At 48.4% G+C, this 25,830-nt stretch overlaps 10 protein-coding genes across 10 annotated transcripts; 6 read left to right on the forward strand and 4 right to left on the reverse strand.

Annotated features, from left to right (window-relative positions):
* Positions 1–1,981: 1,981 nt before the first annotated feature.
* EDB82DRAFT_493378 (WD40-repeat-containing domain protein) lies at positions 1,982–5,059 on the reverse strand. Its single transcript, XM_025732332.2, has 2 exons — positions 3,871–5,059; positions 1,982–3,820 (listed from the first exon to the last, which is right to left on the reverse strand). The coding sequence occupies exons 1-2, from the start codon at positions 4,886–4,888 to the stop codon at positions 2,229–2,231; spliced, it is 2,610 nt and encodes an 869-aa protein (XP_025587614.1). The 5' UTR covers positions 4,889–5,059; the 3' UTR covers positions 1,982–2,228.
* A 183-nt stretch (positions 5,060–5,242) lies between these two features.
* On the forward strand, positions 5,243–7,213 carry EDB82DRAFT_493379 (Quinolinate phosphoribosyl transferase). Its single transcript, XM_065608425.1, has 3 exons — positions 5,243–5,754; positions 5,810–6,872; positions 6,924–7,213. Exons 1-3 carry the CDS (start codon positions 5,559–5,561, stop codon positions 7,042–7,044), a joined length of 1,380 nt encoding a protein of 459 aa, XP_065465997.1. The 5' UTR covers positions 5,243–5,558; the 3' UTR covers positions 7,045–7,213.
* EDB82DRAFT_493381 (uncharacterized protein) lies at positions 7,214–8,715 on the reverse strand. The gene is made up of 2 exons (XM_065608426.1): positions 8,499–8,715; positions 7,214–8,440 (listed from the first exon to the last, which is right to left on the reverse strand). The coding sequence occupies exons 1-2, from the start codon at positions 8,565–8,567 to the stop codon at positions 7,316–7,318; spliced, it is 1,194 nt and encodes a 397-aa protein (XP_065465998.1). The 5' UTR covers positions 8,568–8,715; the 3' UTR covers positions 7,214–7,315.
* A 164-nt stretch (positions 8,716–8,879) lies between these two features.
* Positions 8,880–10,542, reverse strand: EDB82DRAFT_454405 (batten's disease protein Cln3). The gene is made up of 2 exons (XM_025732299.2): positions 10,185–10,542; positions 8,880–10,132 (listed from the first exon to the last, which is right to left on the reverse strand). Exons 1-2 carry the CDS (start codon positions 10,264–10,266, stop codon positions 8,982–8,984), a joined length of 1,233 nt encoding a protein of 410 aa, XP_025587611.2. The 5' UTR covers positions 10,267–10,542; the 3' UTR covers positions 8,880–8,981.
* A 349-nt stretch (positions 10,543–10,891) lies between these two features.
* Positions 10,892–12,662, forward strand: EDB82DRAFT_522305 (uncharacterized protein; the record flags this gene model as incomplete). Its single annotated transcript, XM_025732288.1, has 2 exons — positions 10,892–11,056; positions 11,109–12,662. The coding sequence occupies 2 exons, from the start codon at positions 10,892–10,894 to the stop codon at positions 12,660–12,662; spliced, it is 1,719 nt and encodes a 572-aa protein (XP_025587610.1).
* A 448-nt stretch (positions 12,663–13,110) lies between these two features.
* On the reverse strand, positions 13,111–15,558 carry EDB82DRAFT_115272 (uncharacterized protein). The gene has a single exon (XM_025732277.2). It carries the CDS (start codon positions 15,295–15,297, stop codon positions 13,315–13,317), a length of 1,983 nt encoding a protein of 660 aa, XP_025587609.1. The 5' UTR covers positions 15,298–15,558; the 3' UTR covers positions 13,111–13,314.
* Positions 15,559–18,403: 2,845 nt separating this feature from the next.
* On the forward strand, positions 18,404–19,798 carry EDB82DRAFT_544228 (WD40-repeat-containing domain protein; the record flags this gene model as incomplete). Its single annotated transcript, XM_025732266.1, has 2 exons — positions 18,404–18,757; positions 18,848–19,798. The coding sequence occupies 2 exons, from the start codon at positions 18,404–18,406 to the stop codon at positions 19,796–19,798; spliced, it is 1,305 nt and encodes a 434-aa protein (XP_025587608.1).
* A 1,321-nt stretch (positions 19,799–21,119) lies between these two features.
* Positions 21,120–21,503, forward strand: EDB82DRAFT_493387 (uncharacterized protein). Its single transcript, XM_065608427.1, has one exon. It carries the CDS (start codon positions 21,149–21,151, stop codon positions 21,374–21,376), a length of 228 nt encoding a protein of 75 aa, XP_065465999.1. The 5' UTR covers positions 21,120–21,148; the 3' UTR covers positions 21,377–21,503.
* Positions 21,504–21,563: 60 nt separating this feature from the next.
* Positions 21,564–22,669, forward strand: EDB82DRAFT_493390 (uncharacterized protein). The gene is made up of 5 exons (XM_025732253.2): positions 21,564–21,674; positions 21,785–21,949; positions 22,007–22,069; positions 22,120–22,169; positions 22,228–22,669. The coding sequence occupies exons 1-5, from the start codon at positions 21,621–21,623 to the stop codon at positions 22,235–22,237; spliced, it is 342 nt and encodes a 113-aa protein (XP_025587607.1). The 5' UTR covers positions 21,564–21,620; the 3' UTR covers positions 22,238–22,669.
* An 85-nt stretch (positions 22,670–22,754) lies between these two features.
* On the forward strand, positions 22,755–25,727 carry EDB82DRAFT_534497 (uncharacterized protein). The gene is made up of 4 exons (XM_025732242.2): positions 22,755–22,898; positions 22,953–23,001; positions 23,050–23,792; positions 23,843–25,727. The coding sequence occupies exons 1-4, from the start codon at positions 22,887–22,889 to the stop codon at positions 25,511–25,513; spliced, it is 2,475 nt and encodes an 824-aa protein (XP_025587606.1). The 5' UTR covers positions 22,755–22,886; the 3' UTR covers positions 25,514–25,727.
* Positions 25,728–25,830: the final 103 nt, after the last annotated feature.

Here is a 25,830-nt window from a genome sequence, read left to right on the forward strand (position 1 = left end):
TCTTATTACCATGATATCCGGCTAGACGGGCTGGGCACTCTTTGAAAAAGAAGCTTAACTAGCTTTGGCGTCTGCAATCGCGTGCGCTCTGCCCCTGGAATTAAAGCAGTCTCGTCCAATCCGAGCTTGCGATCTGACAGGCGCCCAGTCCAGTTCAACCTGCTACTGCGCCCTTGATTATTTGCTTGCCTTGCCTTGCTTGCGTGCGCTGCTGCGCTTATTACCTAGCAACGTTACGTCTCGAACAAACCTGACGCAACCCTGCGATCTTGGCAGCGGGACAGGTCGTGTCGAGGAATTTAGTTAACAGGGGCATCGGAGCCGAATTCATCAATCCCTTTTTCCGTTTCCTCAATTATTATCCCCAAACAACTGTGAAAGATCTACTCACCGTTTTCGCACACGTTGCCCTAAACAGAGGAATAAACCCACTTTGTCAAAGAGTTCAGTTCTTGTTCCCAATCATGCTTCAGTTGTGGTTTGCCGATCAATTTTGCTGCGCTTACGACTGGGGCGTGCGGTGACAAGACAACCGCCAAAAAGGGCCGCGTCATCTGGACGCTCCATGACATTGGCTTGCGTACCCAAAACAATTCAATCCCCAATATCTCGAATCTAACAAAAAGCCTACGCAACGCGGTTTTCTTAATCGCCACCTCCTGACCGACAATCTCGAGACGCTTCTGATTTCTGGAAGTTTTAGTGTTTTTTTCCACTTTGACGGTATTTACGCAGGATGTTTTGGTAAAGAATATTGCCAAGAAGAAACATAAAAAGCCAAGCCAACGACAAGATCAGATCCCGAGACTAAGCATTTCGCTAGTTTTGTGATACGCAAGCTCTTGAAAGCCAGCACATGAATTTATGACCTCAAGTGTGGTCCCTGACTTGACTGATCGCCATAAAATCACTGCATCAGAAATACAACAAGCAGTTCTTACATACGGTAACTTTCCGTTCAGCTTTCCGTCTACTCACCACTCTCATTGGAAAGTCAGGCGGGATCTTCCCTAGGATCAACTCTCATTCAACGGATCTACTTCTTCTCTTGGCAATTCAAACATCTAGTATGACGAGGCTTCGGGTCTGGGGATATATGCTTTGATACGTAACTCTACCCTGAACTATTAGACTCAACTACCCAGTCACTCATCCAGAAGTATGAGTCGTGTAAGTTACAACCGACGTCAAAGCCCACAAGGATAAGGAACAATGTCGAGATACTTTCACACAAACCCTTGTCGTGAACCCTCATCCCAACGTCCACTTCCCGAACCAACCTGGCATTCATCAAACATGGCCCATGACCTGTCTGTCTATCAGCCGCAAAGCTCGACAAGGCCAAGATGACACCCGAAGTTTCTTCAGCCGTCGTGGACGCGCGTTCGACGGGGGTGGGCAAGACTGGGCCTTGTTCATAATGCCTAGACATTTTTCGGTAAACTTGTGCAACGGGCTATTAGTGTAGAAACTGGAGGTCATATCTTGTAACTTGATTAGTGCACTTGGGCAATATCATGTAAGTTGAAGAGAAGAAATTCGCTCAGACTGGGATTGTTCCTTTGCTCGTGACTCGCTCGAGCCTTGTTTTGTTGGGTATCACGTTCGCCTGATATCAGATATCATGATACTCCTAGTGGGCAGCAGAAAAGATAACCTCTGTACTTGAGAGTACAGAAATAAATAACCCAAGACTACAGTTCAGATAGCATAAAGTGAACTGCTAATCTCGTCTCTTGTACATCAAGCGACCAACTTTTCTGATACCCTGAGGGGCATCAAGTTCGTCTGATATTGGATATTATGACACTCCCCCGATACGCGAGACATGTCCATCTCCAGCCCCGTGAAACAGGCTAGATGAACGAGAACCGGGATCTAAAGTTGAACGAATGCGACGGTTCGCCTAAGGAATATACACAGCTGGCGTAAATGACAAGTTTCTGACATGTTCACGATGCAGACATGGGTATACGTATGCAGTAGAAATCCAATATCCCAAAATTTTAATTCGATAGCCCGTATCTATGTGTACGCACATTGGTCTACGTAGCCAGTGTAACAAACATACAAATCTACAAACCAGGATCATGCTTTTCGAGTCTGGACCCTTTGAACGTCCGTCATCCTTGCAACTAGTTACGCCGAACATGCGTCCCCACGATCAGTTTTCAGACAACCTTTTCATCCCGTCCACTCATACATCTCATCTCCGGATGTAGTCATCATTACTTCCTCCACTGCTCAACGGCAAAGTAGCTCTCGGGCATATCCACATCCCATGTCGGCCTCTCCACCAGGGCAACCTCGAGAGGCTGGCCTGCGGTGCTGATGGGAACGACACCAAAGATGGGTCTGTACTTGAAGGTCATCCACCAGCTCTTGCGTTCACCGCCAGTCTCGGCGGCTTCAGTGTCTTTGCCCACTTCACGGTTCCGTAGTTGAGCGAGTTCACTGTTGGGCTGTTCAGCCTCATCGTCGCTGATGTCATCCTCGGGTTGGGGGGCGTCTTCCATATCAACGTCCTCCCACTGACCGGCAGTGTGCTTGCGAACCAGCGAGGGGGCAATAGCGCCTTGCTCCATTCTGCCACCAGCTCCGGTAGAGGGTCCTGTTCTCTTGCGCTTGAGCGATTTGTCGTTGCTGTCGCTCTCCAACGATTTAGGGAGATCTTGAGCTAGGTCAAGCATGAGGAGGAATGAGACACCGTAGATCCAAGCACGGGAGCCCTCCCAGAAAACTCCCTTGGCGAGATCGAGAAGATCCTGCACAGGAGCGGGCAGCTCACTTCGGCCATTGCGGCGTGACCAAGGGGTGAGAGAGCCTTGCAGAGGGTGGAAGGTACGCAAGCTCCACGACGAGGTGATTGTGAGGAGGGTGTAGTCGTCGACAAGGTCAGCTGCGCCATCAATTCCGTCAAAAGAGCTTCTAGGGGAGACCTTGGCTCGAGGAACATCGGCTGAGAATGACAGAACCGTAGCTGCAGATTGTAACTTGGGCAGTAGCTTAGCATTGGGGTTACGGATCCACCTCTCAATGTTCTGCGAGAGCTCCTCTTCCTCATCCGAAGAGTCACTCTCACCTGATGAGGACGCGTCACCCTCTGACTTTATCTTTTGACCATCGCTCAAAATCCAGGTGTCGATATAGCCGGCGATGTCAGACACTGCGAGCATCTTGGAGTCCGGGGAGAAGGCGACCTGCGTAATGGCCCTGTCATATTTGCCCAGTCCTCCGTTGAGGATATGACGTTGAACTGATCGCCGTAGGCGTGTCAGTCGTTGGACAGTTGGTGAAAAGACAAGTTCAGGTCTGGGAGTAACGGGGTCGAGGGCACCCATGACAACGCGAGAGCCTTCCTGGATTGCGCAGAGCCACTGCGCGTTAGGCGACAGCTGTACCTTGGTGGCACCGACTCCCGCAAGCTTTGAAGGAAGTTCGGAAGACCAGACCCTGACATCAGAGGGCCTGACGGGATCCTGGTGTTCTAGTCTGAAGGCCTTAACATCGATAGCAGTAGCAACAATCAGAAGCGAACCCTCGTCGTCAATAGTTGCCGAGGTAATATTCGAATCTCCTTTGACAACAATAGTCTTAATCAGCTTGCGGTTTTGGTTGATATCGTTGTTCTCGGTGTTGATCATTTCGGTAGCTGACTGTCGAAGAAGCCAGATGTGAACCTCCCTATCCCACCAGCTGACAACGAAGCGAGCCTTTGGTGCGCTCAACAAAGGAGCTTGCTGCGGCAGACTAGACATGATACGGTGGTTCTCGCGTCCCATTTCCTTCAGTGGGATAACGACGGGGTTAGCATCGGGACCTGTTCGAGTTAGCCATGGCCTTCCTTGTAGTAACACAATGTAATCTTACCTCCCGAAACAACGACGCTGATTTTGCCACTCTCAAAGGATGCCATGCACTTGACATCGTGGTCGTGGTATCTTCGTCCCCAGACCTTGCTCCATCGCGCTCCAGCACCGCTGTTCTGCTTGTAAAGAATCGTTCGTCGATCCATGCCACCACTGAGGATGGAAGTACCGTCGGCGCTTATTGCGAGACTAAGAACATCCTGCTTGTGACTCTGAATTCGCTGTGCTTGGGTATATGTCTTGCCATCCCAGAGGCAAACTTGGCCAGTGGAATCGCCCGAGACGATGTTGCCGTTGGGTAGACACTTGACAGACCAGACGATGATATCCTTAGCACGACCCTCATGGTCAGCGCCCAGTGTCATCCTGCGCAACATGTGGCCCTTTGTAACATCGTACGCTCGAATCGTGCTATCGGAGCAGCCGACAATGGCGACTCTGCGTGACTGGAAGGTGATGCTGACCATCTGAGCCTTCTTGGTAGGCGATCGCAACAGAACTCGCTGAAATCGCAGGTCGTCGTCCTCAATCGAGTACATGACAAGCTCGCCATCAATTGTTCCGGCGACAAGCTTGGTAGAGTCTTGGGAATCGACGCCGAGGCCGGTTTTGTCGCTTCCACCGGGCTGAGCAGCCATGCACCAGATGTCTCCATGTTGGCCGCTGGCGTGTCTCTTGGGCCGTCCTGTCTCGAGATCCCATTCGGTGACTGTAGAAGTATAGCCTATGCTGAAGAGTCTTGACTTTCCGTTGACGACGCGTCCATCGCCGAGGTCCTGGTCGGGCTCATTGACCCAGACCAATCCATCGACGCTTCGATCTTTGCCACCAGGAATGATTAGCTCCTGGTTCCAGGAGCCATTCTGAGGGTTCCAGATCTCGATATCGCCATTAGCTCGTCCGATCGCAAGTCGCGCGAGGGCACCTTGTTGCGCTGAGCGTGTCTTGGGGTGAGAGAAGGCGATGGCATTGATGGCGGAGGGCTTGTAGGGAACGAATCGACAACGATGAATATCCATTGTGACGGCGGAATCAGGCTTTGAAGCCGAGTATCGAATGGCGCGGTGTTTAGCGATTAATTATTAGATCGAGAGATTTCAAAAATCGGATTGAAATGGTTATGCGGATCAAGAAAAGTTGTTACCAGCCGCCGCGTAGCCAGGCGTTAAGATCCAGTTCAGGAAGAAAAATCCAAGCCTCGCGAACTTTCCCAAATTTTTTTCTTGCAGGAAAAATAAGGTGTGGTCATAGCGCCATTAGCGCCCCTCACTGCAGAACTAGCCCACCTGTGGCAGCCACGACCAACCCCTCACCTTCCTTCCCTTCAGCGCGTGCCCCTCCCTCTGCTTCTTTCTCTTTTCGGTGTTTCTGTTCTGGATCTCTTCTGGATGCGTCACATCTTTTCTGACTCAACAAACGTCACAGAGGTGGATAGCTCGCGTCATAACAATTAACTTTGCGACGTCAAAGGTTATATCACCTTCACAATTTGCGGTTCTATCTTTTCAGGATAATCATTCTTGACAATTCATGCCGCATCTTTCACGATATCCTTGACGTCGTCTCCGCACCTCCGAACTCAGCTCTCCAAGTCCCCGCGACCCCAAACTATAAAGCTGAATCCTTGCCCGGCACTGCCTCTGATACGACATACATATCTACGCGTTCTCGAACCCAGTAACCGCAGTCATGGTTTTCAACAGCTCTTCGCCCTACCCTGAGGGCGTCATCTCCTTCCTCGACACCGACCTGTACAAGTTGACCATGCAATGCGCGGTCTTCAAGTTCTTCAAGGATGTACCAGTAACATACGCCTACACCAACCGAACCCCCGATAAGAAGCTGTCACGGACCGCCTTCAAGTGGCTTGAGGAGCAGATTGGAAGTATGTTGTTATCAGGCTTTGGCGGAACTGTCTTATGACTCACCTTGATGTCCAGAGCTCGGAAATATCTCACTTTCCACCGACGAATATCTGTTTCTGAAGAAACACTGCGATTACCTCTCTGACGACTACCTCAACTTCCTCAAGGAGTTCCGCTTAAGCCCCCGAGAGCAAGTTGTTGCGACCTTCACTCCTGTCGGCGAAGACAATGGAGATGACTCAATCGTTGGCGATGTCGACATTCAGATCAAGGGAACTTGGGTCGACACGATTCTTTACGAAATCCCCATGCTGGCATTGACCTCGGAGGCATATTTTAAGTTTATGGATACTGATTGGAACTATGAGGGCCAAGAGAAGCAGGCGTTTGACAAGGGACTCCAATTGCTTGAGGCAGGATGCGTCACATCTGAGTTCGGCACACGACGACGTCGCGACTACCACACTCAGGCTCTCGTCTTCAGAGGTCTAGTCCAGGCCTCCAAGGAAGCTGAAAAGAAGGGATTCCCTGGCAAGCTTTCTGGAACCAGCAACGTCCACCTTGCTATGCGTTTCAACATTCCTCCTGTTGGAACAGTCGCTCACGAGTGGTTCATGGGTGTTGCTGCTATCATTGGCGACTACAAGCAAGCCACCGAAGTTGCTCTACAACACTGGGTTGCCTGCTTCGGAAACAAGCTCGCTATCGCTTTGACCGATACGTTTGGCACCCAGGAGTTCCTTCGCGCCTTTACACAGACCGTGCAAACCATTGAAGGTGGATTTCCAGCAGAGACTTTTAAGAAGGCCGACGGAAGCATGAAGACATATGCCGAAACCTTTACTGGTATTCGACAAGATTCCGGTGATCCTGCTGAGTACACCAAGTGGATGCGAGAGTTTTACGACAAGCAGGGTATCACAGACAAGAAGGTCATCGTCTTCTCTGACTCTCTCAACATCGAAAGATGCTTGGAGTACAAGAAGAGTGCCGACGACCTTGGTTTCCAACCCACATTCGGTGTTGGAACATACCTTACCAACGACTTTACAAACACCAAGACTGGCAAGAAGTCAGTACCTTTGAACATTGTTATCAAGATCAGCTCGGCGGCGGGCCGCCCAGCTGTTAAGATTAGGTGAGTCATATGTGATCAGGAGTGGTGAAAGCATGAACTAACATAAAGTAGTGACAACGCTGGAAAGAACACTGGTGATAAGGAGACCGTTGAGATGGTCAAGAAAGAGCTTGGATATGTTGAGCGTGAGTGGAAGGAGGGCGACGAAACCTCGCGATGGGGCAAGGCGTAAAGGAAAACAAATAGACCAAGATACCAAGGCGTCTACCGCCTACGACTGAGTTATTTCAGGATACTCTCGATCGTCATGAACAATAAGAATTAAGTTAAACAACGCCACCCAGAGATGCACAATTCATAGGAACTCTTTTGTGATCCTGGCGAGTTTTAAAGCCAATCATCCAACGAATGACGACAAATGCATTGAATTGAGAGAGTATACATATCCATCAAAATGGACAACGAAGTGGCGACTCTAGATACTAATACAGCACGTCAGACAATCATGATCTTGATGGAGTCTCGACCAAAGGCGTCAAGTCAACCTCCGTCCTCGCCCAGGATATACTATCTCTCCACTCCGGTAAACTCATAATTTGATGACCCGGTTCAGGTTCCCATAACATCTCTGATACCTCATCTACCATCTTCTTACCAAACGTACCAACCCACCAAGCCAGCTTGCCCAAAGTATTGAGCTGTACTCCCCAGTACATGGTTATTAGCAAGGCCACAGGATCCGAACTCTTAAGCGCAAGTCCAAAGTCTCTCCCAGCAAGAGCAGGAAAGCCTATTGCTACACCCTTGTAGATTTCTTTGGAGTCTTCTACAAAACATGTTTGTATAGCGGAGAGGCTGGCGCGGTAAGACTGGATGCGTACATTGGTCTCTGACTGATCGGCATTTTCGGAGCTGGGTGATGTTTCACAGGCTTTGTTGACAATTATAGAGAGACGTTCTAATGCGTCTTCTGTTTCTTTGCGTAAGGATGTAGGTGTTTCGGTTTGTAGCTGTGTTCTTATCATCACCGCCTCTGTAGACTTTGACAAAGCACCTGAAATGAGAGCGTCGAAATGTTGATCGGCAATGGAAGCGTTGCCCATGAGTAACTCCCACAACGTCACCAAGCGATCAAGTACACCCTCGTAAACATCTTCAAAGGCAGTACACTGTCCAAGAGCCATATTGACAGAAACAGCCAGGAACGAAAACATAAACACCTTTTGCGCATTCTCAGCCGTAACATTCTCAAGCTGCGCTCTAAACGAACGACTTGCTTTATCGTAGTATTCAACGGCCAGTTTAGCATAGTACATCTCATGATCTTCTTCCACAACGACAGCGCCGCCGCAGAGAACTATCTCTAGAGCAGAAAAGGCAAACATGCCCTGTAGGAGATACTCATGTTTGAGAGCCCAGCGCGGCATGTCCTCCTGGAGCCATTGGTTGTCTTCTGGGATACTGGCGAGGCTTTTGTATGTTGAAGATGACCAGCGGTGCATGAGTTCCAGCTCTATTCTTCGCCGGGTTTCTGTTGCTGGGAGTTGAGTTGGAGGGTCGGTGAGATAAGAGCAACCTTCTAGGTTGCGGGCTAGACAGTTTGTGCAAGGAGGGCCTTGTTCATCGCACTGAGTTTGTATACGTGAGTTTCTTGTGAAGGAAGTATGGAGGGGCTGTGAGATGTACTTTTACATGGCGCTTTTTGCAGTTTCGACAGCCGTGACGGGATTTGCTGTGAGGTTTTCGTTTCATCATGTTGGGTATATAGATGGGGGGTTCTGTGCACTTGAGCGATAGTGATGCTGTTTTATGAGATTTCTATGAGACTACACGGAGTCACAAGTCGTCAAGACAACTCTGAGAATAACTATGAACAATTGAGATGTATGGAATAGGCAATGCGTGTTGTGGCTGTGCTTACGGGTTAGTTCTTGGCGGATATAAATAAGTAAGAGACTGACGAATGAGGTTTAGCCATAGCCAGTATCAACCGGGAACAACACGATTTCTTACATCTTATAACATTTCAGTAGTTCATGTTGTATATCAGCGGCTAAGAACATATGAGTTCAGTTCATATCATTACTACGTTGTAGCTTAATCAATTGTTGCTATTCATCTTATCATGAGCTTTGGTATCTAACTAACTATAAACCACCTCTTTACTTCTCATTGACTTGTATGACACCATCGTTGTGTCGTTGTAAATACTCCTCGACACATCAAACTCTCAAGCATGGTACCTAGTATTCCACCAGCGACAAGACCAGCAGTCTCACCGACTCCTACAACCTGAAGACAAAACTCCTGATTGATCCCAGTATCGAGCGTCTTTTCTTCAAGCACTTTGTCAAAAACAATCATGTAGACTGCGCCTCCACCTAGACCAGCCGTGAAAGCTAGTATACCCATCATAACTTCTGCCGAGGAGACAAGAAAGATGGAGTTTGCGAGTAGAATGAGTGTCGCTGTCCCGAGTATCGTGAAAGAAGCTTTGAGATTGGCTGGTCGGAAAAGTAAAACGTGTGTCCGAGAGATAAAATTGCCTAATTGGAAAGAGAGGCCGTAGGTGGTTAAATACGAGAAGAAAGATGCCGAGGACCCTGGAAGAGGCAAGGCTCGTGAAAGACCAGGGTATACGAGAGCCTGTGCCGCAAATGCCCCAAATAAGGGAATCATAAAAGGTCGAGTTATGCTTTTTATAAGATGAATACGGTTTTTCGTACTCAATAGTCGCGAGAGTTGCTGAACAGGATCCTGAAGTAAAGGCGACGCATCCTCAATATCATCCTTGGCCAATTCCTGTCGCGCATGTGGATAGTTGACCGGTGCCCCTGGAAGAACAACAAAGAATGCCACGAGCATCGCACCAACAAGCACATAAATGCAATCGATAAAATCGCGTAGAAAAGACTCAAGCCAAACGGTCAACACAAAAGGCAAGACGGCGCAAAAGACTGCTCCTGCGCCCACACCTGCTCCCCAACCTGCGAGTCCAAGACGGTTGTAGTAGCGCAGCATTCCTAGGAAAGAAAGCTCCATTGCTGCAGCCGACGCTGAAGCAAGCGCGGAAGTGAATATTCTCACTGGAGGTGCGATGTTTGGTGGTGTTGATTTTGTGATGAGGGCGATGATTATCCATACTGCTCCTATGCTGAGAGGGCGCATCCAGTAAGGGATTCTGTGGATAAAGTGAGGCAGAAGTAGTTTTGTGAGAAGAGCTGGGAGAGTCTCGATGAGGATGACTATCCAACGTGGATAAGGAATGATGAGGTAGTTTGCAGAATGTACAATAAATGGTACAATTGCGTTAACAAGGCCTGAGAATTGGTTAGTTATTAGTGAGTGGTGGTGAGAGATTGAGTCATGTACCAAGGACTGCGAAACCGAGATATGTTTGCATCGTGACACTCAAGTGTCTAGCACCTTTAGAAGAGTCCATGGTGTATTTCATTCCTCCTCAATTCCAGCCCGGAATGAAGCGAAGAAAGAGAAAAGAGAAGTAAAGGAGAAGTGATTCAAAAGGTACGAAATCTATTATTATAAGAAACGTAAGCAATACGAGTTCTAGAACGTCTAGTTAAATGGCCCGTGGATATTTCTTGACACAGCCCATCTTTTCGGCAAATTTACCCGTACCCATGTAACTACTTCGGTACTTGTTGATCGAAATGACATAAAAATACCCGATAATAGGTAATTAGTTGTCCTCTTTACGAATCAATTCATCACCAGCTTTCAGCAAAGTCCTGTATTGGATAGTGACGAATAACCTGTAAAGTCACGATATATTTACACGTGGGGTTGTTTTGTTAGACCACGGTGCTAAATGATTGGCTGTAGCGTATTAATGGCCGCTAGCCTAATGTGATTGATGGTCCAATATTCTTCTTATAACTATGATGAAGATCAATCATGATAACTAAATTAATTAGTTGATGGTGATGGTGATTGTTCTTCATCATGTGGTCAAATTCAACGCATTTCCTCTTTAACATGACTGACTCTTCTCTGAAATGTTGCTGTTGTTTTTGTAAATGTCTTCCTCCTCTTCACTATCAAACCCTTCATACTCCAGGATGAGAAGAGTTCCCAGCGCAGACCCTGAAGATGCATCGTTTCCATCTGCCCAATCGGCAAGACCAGTACTATCATCTTTTATACCTCGATCTGTGAAGAACTTCAAATGGGTTATTATAACTACAACATTTATACTCATCTCATGGGTGACTTTTATAGGATTGGTAACTCAAACAACCATACACCTACCTGTCTACTCAACTAACAAGCATCCAGTTTGATCAACCACTTAATCATTTCTCTTCTAACCCTAATCATGGATCATTTATCTCCAAAGAAGACCTAACAAGTCTTGCAATTCCTCAAAAGACTTCTAAGCCAAGCTCTACTCGTCGTCTACGACTCTTCATGCCCGCCGACTCACCACACATCAACCTCTGCAAAACTATAATGTCTGCCGTCGCAATGGGTTATCCAATGCCTATCCTGCTCAACTGGAAGCGCGAATACAACCGACCTACATGGCACTTTGCAGGCAGTCACATCGCTAAGCTCGAGAGTCTACTAGCAGCCATACAAGTACTCCTCGACCAAACTGACGATGACGATGTGAGCGACGACGACATTGCAGTACTGGTAGACGCCTATGATATGTGGTTCCAGCTCCCTCCTTCTGTTCTACTAGAGCGCTATCATCAGCTCAATCGCGAAGCAGATGCCAGAGTACAAAAACAATGGGCAGATCTCAACATTAGCGCTAACTTTCCTATACCGCCACCTCGGCAGGATATAATCATCACTACGGCAAAAGACTGCTTTCCAGATGCTTACTCCGGCTCTGATCCTCGATACGAACATTGGCCTGATTCTCCTATGCCGAAAGATATGTATGGAGACGGCACTGACGAGGTTCCCTGGTCGTTTGATCCAGCGCGCAAATACAAGAAAGTCCGTCCAAGATGTGTCAACAGTGGTCTTATCATGGGCTCTATGGGTGGTCTACGAGACGCGCTGCAAAGATCCAAAGAGAAGATCGATGTCGTAGCTATGAAGGGTCGGCAACTTTGGAGTGACCAAGCTCTTATTGGTGAAGTCATCGGTGACCAAGAGATATGGCGCGAATGGATGAGACAACTCGGAGCATCATGGAACGACTCTGTATCTCCCGACAACAGAGATACACTCTCCCACGATGTCCGCAAGATTGCCGACGCAGCACTTTCTGGCCAGCGCTTCGAATTCGGCATCGGCTTGGACTACAACTTCACCACAGCACCACCAACATGTTCATCTGAAGAAGACGGTTACTTTGTACATCTTCTCAACAAGACTAATATCATCGAAGAGTCTAAAAAGACAGGTGTCCCAGGTCCCATCCGCATAAACGGTATACCCCCCGAGATACGCAACATCAACGACACTCTCCTGTCCTCTACAAACTGGGGCTCCATCCCACTGTACACAGACTTTTTCTTTGGCACTACACCCATAGCAATCCACCACAACGCTTACATCGACGGGCTGAAGAGTTCCAGACTAAAAAACTGGTGGGACAAAATGTGGTATCACACTCAACTACGACATCTCATCACGCAGCGTCTTCAGCCCTCAGCCTCATCACCGATCGCAGAAATCGAAGGAGGCAAAATCATGTACACCGCACCCAAGGAAGACAAAGAGTCTAAGAAAGCGCGCGTATTTAGCCCCCTGGAGCCAAACTTTGCGGCTGTGGATTGGGACGCCTTGTGTCAGAAGCCAGGACACGGGGTCCCTTGGCACGAGGAGCTATTCAAAGATGGAAGGGAACCACTGGAAATAACACGAGGATAAGAAAAGGTGGCATAAAGTTAAGCCTTATCGACAATAAGAATCCCTCTTGCTTAGCTTCGTGGCCTTGAATCATGAGGTGTATCAGCCCTTTTGGTATACGCAGCATTACAAATCAAGGAGATCAGGTGTAAGCAGCCCTATATGAAAATGACCATTTCCCTTCCCTTTTGGGGATAAAACAAAGGCGCCTTTTCGCAAACACATCCGTGATGGTACTAGTAGCGGGCGGGAGCCAAAGTCGCCGATCAGACTTAGACGCCATCGCTTCAAATGAATACAAGTTTAGGATAAACTCATGATTGTCGATCAGGGGTCCTCCTTAGCTACTCGGGGAAATCTAAACGAGAGTCATTCTTTGTTGTTCTGATACCTTGGAGTTGGGAGAGACGGATCCATGGACTCGGGGCAACGTTGAGGTTTGCTGTGTCATGTTGGTGGAGGCAAATGGAATAATTAATACGTCACACAGTAAATGATAGGAGACAAGAAAGTGATGCGGTATGTCTATTATCGACTTCATCAAAGGTCAAGGAAAAGCCCCAACCTATCAATCAGGGTATATGGCCACCAAACCTGATCCCAGTACACGCTTTTAGAATACAGACATACAGAACAAACTCAAAGCCCAAGAGTCCCAAACCAGCATGATAGCTTAGTTCATCTGGGGACATGATACTTCCTCGCACAACCTCACTATCTCACATAGACTTCGTACAAACATCATGTCCACCGCCTGTGGTTCGGTCTCCATGATTCTCTCCTCTGTAGTACCATTCTCTGTAATCATCTTGGCAGTACCGACAAGTCGAGAGATACAGCGAAGTAGTCCTGACTCGATATTTCGTGTCGCGTTATCGTTATTGGTCACAGTCGATGTCTCCTCTTTGCCCAAGCCAATAGCTGTAAGAGGAGAGCTAAACTTCCTAGCGAATCGGCCAACATTAGGTGTAGGGGTGGTTTGCATTGAGCTAAGGCCCAGAAGTGAGGCAGCTTTCTTTGGAATATTATCGCCCTGCTTTGATTCTGATGTTGATGCCCGATTTCCTGCAGGTTGATTGCGGGGGACTCGTGATACATAGTTGTAGGCGACGATGTGAGCATACAAAGCATCACAGATGTAGTCTGAGCAACCAGGGAAAACATGTCGCAGAGAAGCCCAAGGGACTGGGGGCGCGACGGAACCCGATGAAGTGTTGCTGTCATACGAGTGCAATCGATGACGTCTAGTGGAACTTGAGTCACGACCATGTGAAACAACCTTCTTCCAGATCGACTTTCGGGGGTGCAAGGACGATGAGTCGGTTGCTGGGTCAGCCCAGCTATCAACCGAAGGATTTCTGACTTTCTTGGAGTATGACCGGATTGTTTCTGTGGTCAAACTCGAAGACAGCAACATTGTCTCAGGGAAGCATGCGATTGAAACTCTGAGCGTCTCAATAACATCAGGAGGAAGGGGCACGGCCTTGACCAAATCGTCGACAGGTATATGAGGCATGCAGGGAGGATTCGAATCATTGAGCCAAGATTCAACAGTAGGTAGTGGTGAAGGCGGTGGTGTTTGTTCGATGTAAACTGTATCGGGTCGGGACAATGGTGGGGGAGGTGGATAATGGTCCATGTATCTGTCTTCGTCCTCAATTTCCAACTCAATAGATCCAAAGTCTGATTTTAAGAGGATTGTGCTGTTGTCTGCCTCTTCACGAAAGCGGTGGGTAGGGGTGAATGACATTTTCGTGTAACCATGACGGTCGGGACTTATCCGCGAATCATACACGGGTGTCCTGAGTCTTGGTGTCGTATTTGTTGACTCTGTCGCACTTGAAAGAGATGCGACTCTGGGAGGGATAACTGGCGCGTCCAGAGATTTGGATGAGATTTGTCTTCTGTGCTTTTTCGAGCTCTTTGGTGACTCGTCGGCGTATGAACATGCTCTGTGTAGACGAGGTTGGGGAGCCTTCATCATGATTGTGATGTCAAATGTTGACTCCATGTTGGTTGGCGTCGGTGGCCGTGGTGATAGAGCAGCCGTCCCTCTCGGTGTGGCTAATTGGTCTCGCATTACGGATCTGGCCTCATCTTCATCAACCTCGGAATCAGCGTCGATCCAGCTGTATTCATGTCCTCGCTCGGTGGGTAATAGACTTTTTGGGGATGGCGGATTGCCGCTTGCTGAAGTAAAAGATGTTGCTACCGTGGCTATAGAGTGTTCGCGCAACTTAACAGAAGGGATAGGGATGCCTGCTGAGGATTGTGCCGATGAAACGGATTCCTCATCTGATTCGACTTCCTCGATGCGTTGTCCTCGATGTTCAAGAAATGAGACCATTGACCTTCGTTCTTCTATCGATCCCAAGTTCTGCACGAGTACAGACCCCGATTGATAAGGAGAAGCAGGAATTCGACTCGGGGATGATGGACTTCGGTTGCTGACATGGTTCTCTGCGAACCAGACAGGTCCAGATGGCATACCGGAAGTCATATTCTTGGATTCAAAGAGCGGTTTCGATCTCTCCAAGTCTCTTGCTAACATCTCCGGAAAGCAATCCATCATATCTTCGATGAAGCCGTTGTCAAAAAGCACAGGAGGTGTGTCTGGGCGTGAAGCTGGTAATGCAAGAGGCAGCAATCCCGTCATGCTAAAAGCCGATTGTCCTTTCGAAAGGGTGTAAGGTGTCGCAGGTAGGCGCGAGTCCTCAAGGGATATGAGGTCGTGTCCGTATAAGTAAACCAGGGCAAGTACAAACACGAAAGAAAAATCAAGCCCAATGTTCACAAACCCAACCAGAGACACAATTGTTACCGTGATTCACTGCTCTGGCATCTGGAGCAGGCGGTCTCACAGGGCACAGCAACACTTATATGATTTGACTTGGACTGGAACTTAATCGCAAGCCAGTTGGGAATAGTGGATATAAGAGTGGGCATGCAGGGTGAGACAAAACAATCGGAGGGAGGAAGATGGCTTGTTATGCTCTTACAGTAGATCGCATCGTTCAGACCACCTCTTAGTACGTACTGTGCACCAAGATCAAGTAAGATCCATGGATGAAGACAAGAAACTGGGCTGCAACAGACAAGTCCCGTTGAGAGTTGGGGCTGTTGCACATGGCAGAACCCAGGTAACTAGGGTCGTGATACTCTGGCTTGGCTATAGCCATGACTATAGCTACGGTCCCGAACAAGATGAATGTAACTAACGGCCGCGCCCTGACGAAAGGAATGAGGTGGGAAGGTGAGTGGCGTTGGCGGAAGAGATGGTTGCGCCGCGAAAAAGCAAAACAACAGAACGGGGGTCAGTTGTCCTGTTCTGTACCACCAAGCATCGATGCAGCTCTAGTGGGTCTTGACCAAAGTTTTAAACACTGCTGATCCTTGTCCCAATCAAAGGAACCAGGACAAGATGTGCAAGGGAGAGCAAAAAGGGCATCAGGTTGGTTGCACACTCAAGCACTGTAACTGTGACCTCCCATCTCGGGACGCTGAGTGCTGCCGTGACAGGTTTCCGCTTGAGATAATGTGAGCATGAATACGCTCATGGCTTTCACAAAAATCTTAAGCAGGTAAGTGCCGCGAACGGCCATCCGAGAACAGTACTTGGCCAGGACGGGCTGAGAAGACCCAACAATAATAGAGTGGACTGCCGAGGTCAGGTCAAAGATGACTGAAAAGACTTCCGCGCTCGGATAAGCGTCATCCAGTGTTGCTCTGTACCAAGTCTATGTCAACAAGGGTGTAAAGTCTTGTGATGGCTGAGCTTGTCGACGCCAACAGATTACCAACTCTGCGTCACTGGGATCCAAGAGGTGTGCCAGTTGGTGGACCGACGATACGGGAATAGTAGAATTCAGTAACCTGTGCGTCTGATCTCAAAGTGCCACCGGACGCGATCACGAAGAGTGAACATCTTGCCCAAATTAGCTTGGTATTTGCGTTGGTTCTCGCTCTGTGGCTGAAACGAAACACTGGCATGCATTCCGAACTCTGATCTGGGCGATAAGTCCAGGCTTGAATGATAAAGCCGACAAGCCAGATCTAGCCGCACGTTATTGGTAATCGCAGCGGGGGTAAGCAGGGAGACAACAATGCATGTAATGGTCAATGTTGAACGTTGTTAGGGGATCGGAACCATTCGCAGATGCGGAGACTCTAGACCGTCCTGACAAGGTAGGGCCCCCCTGGGATCTGTCATGTAAGGGGGATCATAACTGGGTCGGTATGCGTGTGAGCGTTACGCTTATCTATTTCCACATGGTCGTCATGTCGTATCTGCAGAGAAAGAGAGCAGAAGGACGAGATGGGCTGAAGTGATATCACTTGTCAGTCCAAGCTAAGGCCACGTGTTTTCGTGATGAGGTCAAGCGAAAGCGATAGCGGCTCAACAGTCGATCTGTCACTTCTGTCAGATGGTGATGACAGGCAAGGCCTAGAATCGCTTAAGTAACTAGCCCTGCTGCATGTCAGAGTTGATCGTTAGCTGCTTTTGTGGGTGGCTCTGGTATGTGACGAGACGTTCCTAGAGTGACGAATTGTGATGGAAAGGTCGAAGAACAAGAAAAGATGCAACAAGAAGCAACAGGCAAGACATCATTTCAAAATCAATTGATATGGAGTAAGGTAAGGGATGACAAGGATAGAAAAAGGATGATGCAAGAGATGAAAAAGCAATGCATTTCTAAATGCACTCATGCAAGGACTCTGCACCTGCCTATGCACCTAATTCCAGGTTACAGAGGCATAGGTACGGAAGGGACAGCTGCCCATTGAACTACGGGCATTATCTTGGCGGAGTGCATTGCAGCAGGTGCTCCTTCTCCTCTCTTTCCTACGATTTTCAATCTGAATATTACATTTGCTTCAGAAATAACTTTGGGAATAGGGAATAGCAAGCAATTAATTTAGCACTTTACCAATGCTTTATTTCCTGCTGCAGCTAGTATTGCGATAAGGTTAGACAATCAAAGCGACACGGGAAGGCTTGGGGAATAGATCCTAGCTTCCTCCCTCTAATTCAGAAACTCACGATCCTCCCGTCCCCAGTGAGACCCGCCAGATAATACAGTGTCAATTTCGATCAACTTCTACCTACAACAGACTTTTACACTGTAAGACACCCATGCGGGTTACTAAGTCAGCCTCGGGCGGTGAGCAACTGAATCTGGCGCAAGTCTAGCAGAAAAGAAAAAAAAAGTAAGCAAAACTTCACGAACGTCAAAGCTCGTGCATAATTTAGTTAGCAGCAAAGGACAAAGAAAAAAAAGTCCCTTCTGCAACTAAAGCAAGGCAACCTTTTCCAACAAACACGCACTAAAAAGGAATCCTTCATCAGACGCTTTGTTTCGTTTCACCTCATCTTGGTCTTGGCTCATCACAATACTGACAAAAGCCTGGACCCTTTTCGCTGGAAAAACTTAAAACCACATCCTCATTGGCCAATTCAACAACACCAAGGCTATAAGTCCCAGCACAAGTTTACACCACCGCCAACGGATCCATTCTCCCGGTTTGTTTGCTTCTTTCTCCAGCAAGCATAATTTCCTCTTGGTAGACGGAAACGAAGCCGCTGTAGAGCCAACTGCATTACATCCGTCTTTGCTTTGAACAATTCCGGCTTCTCGGTTGTCTGTGTACCCCCCGCATCCATACTACCGGCAACTGAACCAACAAACATTCCTTACCTCGGAGTAACAGGCCTTTTCTCATCTTCAGCCTTGTACGGACATACGGATCATTCATTTGAAACAATGCTATCTCAAAAGTTCATCTCGACCATTTCTGGGCCTCCTCTGGCCCCGAATACTGCCGTCTCCAAAGATGTCGGCTTGTATTCTCACTCTCTCACACCATCTCACACCATCAAGTCAACATTCAAGAAGAGTTCAACCCCTGTTAACGGTCTAGCCGTCAGTCAGACTCACATTTTTACTGCCCAAGACCAAAAGGCCCATGTTCACGTCTACGCAATTCCACCTGACAACTCCAACTCTGCCGTTTCTCCCTGTGCTCTCGTACCCTTTCCAGAAAGGATCCGCTGCTTGGCTATTGTTGGTCAAGTCTTGGTGGTTGGATCTACCGAGGGTAGGCTATTTCTTTGGGAGGTTAGTTCGTCTCAGCCCCTTCATTACTCCACTGTTCCATGTTGTGTACATCATGAAATCATCGTATATCAATACTGACCAGTGATTCAGACATGCACCGGACGACAAGTATCCACGCCGCCTTGTCACGTTCAGGCCGTCTCATGCTTGGCCGTAACGCCATATCACATTCTTTCCGGGTCCGATGACTCCAACATCAACGTCTGGTCGTTATCCCGTCTTCTAGAGCTCGACGCAAAGGCTGAACAGGAGCCCGATCTGACACTCTCCAATCACCGAGGTGCCATCACAAGTCTAACTGTCAGTCCTGGTACCAATTCGGAAACTGGCATATGTGTGTCTGCCAGTAAAGACAAGACATGCATCGTCTGGAACTATCAGACAGGCCAGCTCCTCCGTACGGTACTGTTCCCTGCAACTCCCCTCTGCGCTCGTCTTGATCCCAGTGCCAGGGCACTCTTTGTGTCATCCGAAGCTGGTGCTGTCTACCTTGTTGAACTATTCGGTGGAGACAAGCCGTTGCTTGGTTCCCGCAGCACTGAGCAACCTTCCATTGTCGTGCAGATCAACACCCCGCTTGCTGTCTCGGATCCGGAACTTGGACAACCATCGTGTATTGCTCTGACAAACGACGGTACTTCAATATTGTCTGGACACACCAAGGGCAAGATCATGCGATGGACTCTGTCTGAGAACGCTCATCCCACCGAAGTCGCCAATCTAAATGCCTCGGTCACCAACCTCTGGTTCAAACCTCCACTGTCAACCGAGCAACCAACCAAGACTGTCACCATCGTGAAACCGAACCTGAACCAAAACCGATACAACTTTATAGCACAACTGTCTACAGATCTCGGAGAGAAGACAAGATTCGATCATCTGCTTGAAACGAACGGGATTCCATCACAATCACTTGAGACAGCAATTTCATCCATGACCACTTCCTCAGATGATCAACAAGACGACGAGCTGGCGAAACAGGATGCTCAATTCCGTGCCATCATTGACAGCTGCAATCTACTCCAAAAGCAAACTAGTTAAACATCTGCCGCAAGCGCACAACTCATAGAAATTTTATCCACAAAACATCCTAATGTAATCTCTTAGAGCACATACGCATAGTCCCTCGTTTCGGAATGGTTCATATTACTACCCGTTCCTTTTTCTCAGCCTCAACGCTCAATGGTCTTCCATAACACGTTGTACCACGCATGTAGCTGGCCTCGTTCATTGCATATTTTCTCCCAACCTGACCCATCCTGGCAATAGTCAAATCGTACGACAGGTTACACAAGTATCACAACTCAGATTTTCTAGAATATGTATTGGATGACATCCGGATCCGTGCCGCACATGGAGTTACATCTGACCAGTCCGGAGTAACTTGCATGCATCTCATCGAAAAGTTTGTGCATCAAAGTATGGCTGCATCTCTAGAACTTTGACGCAAGGGACATGGGAACGCTCCACAATGCAAGGGGTTCCGGAACCCTTTTGCGAGTGCAACATTCGTCACTAAACCGGACTATATCGTCGCCTCGATCCGAAATACAAGACCACCTTGGCCGCATTCGGAGGGACATGCATCAGCGTCTTTTGCTTGGGAAAGCCATGCAACCTTTTAGTTGGGGTTTTCTGATTGATCAAAGTCTTGCTATAAAATTTCAGGCCTTCCACTTCCATCTGCAACTAGAATAGTAAGTGACATTCGTTGCTTAGATTATCTTCCCTTGCATGCGGTTCTCGTCTCCGTCCCGACCGCCACAACGGTGGACAGCACGGTCGAAAGAAACGGCTTCTTGGCCCGAGACAACACGCGCAAAAGAAAATATTCTAGTCTTCAAATTTGTTCTAGATACTTGGGTTCTAGCTGAACCTTTTTTGCTTTCATCACCTCGATGGCTGGGGGAACAAGGTGTCTCTGTGAGTAGTTGCTTTTAGCATCAGAGACAAGTGGCGTCGGCATTACATACATGCAAGGGAGATAAAATTTGGTGCAACGAGTGAGTTTCTAGATGCAAAATCGCATGATATGATGCTACTATAAAGTCTAGTCTTGTTGGAAAGAGTTGCAGTATCAGCTGGGTAGGGATCTTGTGTAAGTGACGAATGAAGTAAAGCCAGAGTTGATGGGTAGGTGTCTAGCACCTTTGGGGAATCCACCAAAGTTCAATCAACAGAAAAAGGAATATCGCGGCCATTTCCTCCTTCTGACTTGTCTCTGATTATGGCTTGCATGTGTCTTATGGTAACAGTCTGTGTTCTTAACGACACGATTCTACGTCTACAGGGTAGTTGGAACTCGAGATAACTCTGGCTCTATGAGAAGTATCTGTATTACTCTGTAGATGCCAGAGCATATTCCAAGATCAACAATAATTCCTTATTTACATGTTTACCTCTCACAGCCAATGTGAATTGTTGATGTTTATTGTTGAACTTGTTCTGTGGACAATACAAACTCATGTCCATTTCGCTTGTTTGCAACGACAGTTGACTCAGATAAGAAGCAAATGTTCCAACATCCAAACAATGCGGTTGAGCTTGGTGAGAAATATAGAACCATACGAGAGATCCTCCTGGTCTCTCTACATATATCATATCTTATCAGATTGTTGAATTTCCCGATATCACGGAGGATGATACCGATTGATGTTACACCTACGCACTGTATTTTCAACTCTAAAACGAGTGTGAGGCACAGTACGAAATCTCTTCCCCGGAAAAGCCGGCCGGAGCGGCAAATTTCTCCGCGCCGACTAACACCGAGCTCGCAGTCCAAATCCAAATGCCTTGCATCATCGCCGTCGCCAATCTACTTTTTGTAGTCGATACCCCCCCCAATCTACAACAAACACACCAAATGTCTGTCGCTAGCACAATTAAAGGCGACATGTCGCAGCAAGTTCGATCACTCGTGAGTTCCCTCCCCGCGCACAGCAGAGGGAATTGCCGCCCTTCGCAGGGATGATAGTGCACCTCTCAACAAATATTTTTGATCATGGCTAACGGCTCTTTTTTGCGCAGTACCGCCAATTATTACGGCAAGGTTCGCAGTTCTCTGCGTACAACTTTCGCGAGTATGCGAAGCGACGGACGAGAGATGCTTTCCGAGAACACCAGGGCGAGCAAGATAGCCGAAAGGTGCAGGAGTTGGTTCAACACGGAATTAAGGAGCTTCAGGGCTTGAAGGTGCGTGGTGGATACATGTGTGTGTCAAAACATGGGCGAAATGCTGACAGTGAGCAGCGACAAACAGTCATCAGCCAGTTCTACCAAATCGACCGGTTAGTCGTTGAGGGTGGTATCTCGGTAGGTCACATTCACAGAAGGCATATAACTGGTATCCTAACTTCTACCAGGGAAAGCAGACTGGCAACAACCAAGAGATTCTCAGACAGAAGGAGCAGGGGTAAGTTGGAAAAACGAAGCTATCGCCACCAGTTGCATTACTAATTGTGTTTTCCCAGTTACGACTAAGATGATTCACCGTCACGAATTTTGAAACGACTGGATAAAATATAAAAGAGACAACTCGAGTGTACAGTAGCATGGGTTTGGGGGATAATGTATATGTATCAGATACCAAGGATCAAAGGCGTCAACGAGCCATGAGGAGTACCTTCAGGTTGGAGGGAGCGTACCGGGGCTCGAATATTAGACGGAGAATCTCAATCCTGACTCCATTTCGCCTTTCAATCGTCTTGTCCAATGATTATACTGGTTTATGTGGTTTGCCGATGCAGTGGAAAGGATACGTGAAGATGCATACTGGTGCATCCCAGGAACGCTCAAAAAGCCTGACATGAATAATAGCACACGCTTTTACAACAGTTTTGAGCCATCTACAAGAGAAGATAACACTCTTAGTAACATCTATCTGTACTTAGAAGGCCGTTGACTCAAGATTCTTCTAAAGTGTATTACGTCAGCGGGGAACGGTGAATTCAATTGGTCAACCAACAATGACATTTGACAGCCATCGCGAATCGCGACTCAGCCTCGTACAACTAATTCCCGAACTGTATATTCTACAACGTCGCAAGCATACCAATCGAATTCGAGTATAGCATTGGTTTTTGGTCATTATCATAGATAGTATACGAGTCGATTCCGTCTTGCAGTAGCGATGGCGCCTGGAGTGAGTCCCCGTTTGCTTCCCTGGCGCATACAATACATCACTAAACTTAACTAGACGCGTCGCGCCAACAGAGCTGGTTACGCCGAGCATGACGATTTCGAAGGTATGATTATTTTTAGTTCGCCCGACGACGCCTATTGACATTTCAAAGGTTTGCCCGTGCGACAATGGCGACAAGAATGGATAAATGTTGTGCCGCCGCAACAGCAAGAACAAACTCAACAAAACGATATCTGGTCGATCGATCTACCCCATGGCATGCCAAAGGACTCGGGTCTACTCCCAACACACACTCAGGAACTACTTGCTGCCGCGCGATCTGGACGATTGTATAAGAGGCCTGCGCCAGTGGAAGAGGAGGAGGGTGACGCTGATGCTGCTCCCGAGAAGCCAGAGAAGAAGGATGAAGATACGGGCGCCAGAGGATTCAGTGTCAAGGTCTGGAAGCAGCTGCCACGAAACCTCGATAGCTCTGGTGTGTCGCACCTCGCAAAGCGACAAAAGAATACCGTGACAATCGCCAGTCGAACAGTCGAAGAGAAGGTCCAGGGACCAACGGTTACAAGGGCGACTATTAGGAGAATCGACGCCGCTGGAAACCCATATACAGAGGAGGTCACACTGGGCGAGGGTCAAAAGGTTCAGGGCGAAATCGTTTCTACTAGAATCGAACCTGCGCCTTCCGCTGGCTTAGAGCCTCTTGCTACGACACCTGTTCCCAACCGGCGAAGGCCTCCACCTCCTAAGAGAAAGACCAAGGCTGGTCCTGGTCGCGGAAAGAAGAAGATCAAGAATCCTCTGCCTGAAGCTGGAGCTCCTATCGCGGCACCCGCTGGAACTGCAGATGGTGCCACCCCTGCTGCTCCCGTCAAGCCTGAGAACCCCACAGAAGCTGTACGTTGGGATCTGCAGATCTGTTCTACCCTGTTACTGACATTTCATAGGCTATCAAACAAGAGCGCGAAGACTCGGCCAATCGGGATAGTTCAATGGTCGATGCAGATGATGACGATGACGATGAAGATGGAGAAGATGACGAAGGCGATGAAGGTGAAGAGGGAGACGGAACACCAGCTCCGGCCAGCCAAGCGGGCGGTGAAAACAACAAACAGCAAGATCACGAAATGACAGACGCTGTCCCCACAACGACTACTGAGTCCGCTCCCACCCCGCCTCCTGCTCCTGAGCCTGCTCCAGCTGAACTTCCTGCTGCCCCTACGAATGACGACACGGACGTCGTTATGGAAAGCGATTCTTTTGAGCCCGCACAAGAAAGCGCTGCAAATCTTGCCCCACCTACACTCACGCCTGAAGAATCAAGGGTTGAAGGCAGTCCTCTCAAGAACGTTGTCATGCCTTCACCTACAAAGGAGGACACAGAGCAGATGCTGCAGGAGTCGCTTCATGCGCCTTTTGCGGACATTGACGAGACTAAGGAGCCTCAACTGACCGAGGAAAACCTCAAAGAGGCATCTCTGGAGCCCCCTGTTCATGACAACGAGCCTCATGCGTCGGGAGTTGATGAAGAGCACATTCTGAAAACGGCTGTGAATGCTGCGTTTGGGGTTGAACAACCACCAGTAGTAGGACCTGGAGCTGAACCTGCTGAGTCAACTGTGGCCGAGCCGCCATCAACGGTTGTCGGAGAGGCCCCTGAAGCTGCGACCGATCGCGATATTCCCATGATGGAACCAACCGATAACGAAGCGCTCCTGCCTCCCCCACCCGAAGAAGTTGGTAATATCGCTGCTTCACCTCCGGGAAGCTCTGGCGGACAAGGACATTCTGCCCCTGGAAGTGATGCCAAGCTTCCCTTTGACATTCTGCCTGGGGAAGAAGCTCTCCCATCAAGGCCGCAATTGGAACAGAAGGACACTGGCTTGACAGAAGATAGCATCAGACCCGATGACTCAGCTTCAATCACTGCACCTGTCTCCGACGTTCCTGATGTTCCGACTGCTCCTCCCTCAGTCGTCGAGCCCCCAGCAGAGCCACCTGCTGAAACTACCCTGCAAGAGTCTGTTGTAGAGGAGGCCAAGTCACCAACGCCGCCTCAACCAGAGATCAAGGAAGAGTCTATCCCTCCCGCTGTTGAAGACGTTGTCAGGGGAGAATCTCCTGATATGATTGCCAGCTTGATGGATAAGCTTGATCAAGAGCATGCAGACATAGAGGGCATTAAGGAAGATCTACCAACTCCATCGGTGCCCGCGCCAGTGGAAGAGCCCGCCCCTGAAGCTCCTGCAGAGATGGACATTGAACCTCCTGTCGAATCCGTTGCCGAGCCTGTTGCCGAGCCTGTTGCCGAGCCCGTTGAGGCACCTGTCCTTGAGTCTGGACCTGAGCCTGTTGCTGAGACTGAGGTCCAGCCAACTGTCGAGGCACCTACAGATGCACCCACAGAACCAAAAGCTGAGGTAACCCCTGAGCCAACCACAATACCATCAGAGGTTCCAGAAGCACCAGCCGATGAGCCTATGGTTACAGAGGAGGAGAAGCCCAGTGATCCTGTCCTTGAAGCTCCTGCTATGGAAGCTCCCACAGTGCCGGAGCCAATGGAGACGGAAGCAGAAAAGAAGGATGAAGGGGTGGGGAAGGATACCGATACTGCTTAGAATGATGTTCTTGGAAGAGGTGCCTATTCACTGTCCTGATTGGTTGTCGGTTTTGGGCAACGTCAACAAGAGATGGAGTTTGTATAATACGGTTATTTTCAGGGCCAATTAGCTCTAATGATTACATGGACAACAGGGAATACAAATCATGTCTATTCAGAGTATTGCATTGCAAGTGACCAAAGTAAATACATAATTCTATCCAAAATACAATTCCAACTAAGAGTCCAGAGTCTGTCCCTGAAAACTGGCTACAAGAACCATAAGAGTCGAAATTAATGAGTCAGTTCAGGCCATTTAGACCAAGCTCTTGCACT

This window comes from Fusarium venenatum, assembly GCF_020744135.1.
Source record: "Fusarium venenatum strain MPI-CAGE-CH-0201 chromosome Unknown EDB82scaffold_1, whole genome shotgun sequence".
NCBI lineage: Eukaryota > Fungi > Ascomycota > Sordariomycetes > Hypocreales > Nectriaceae > Fusarium > Fusarium venenatum.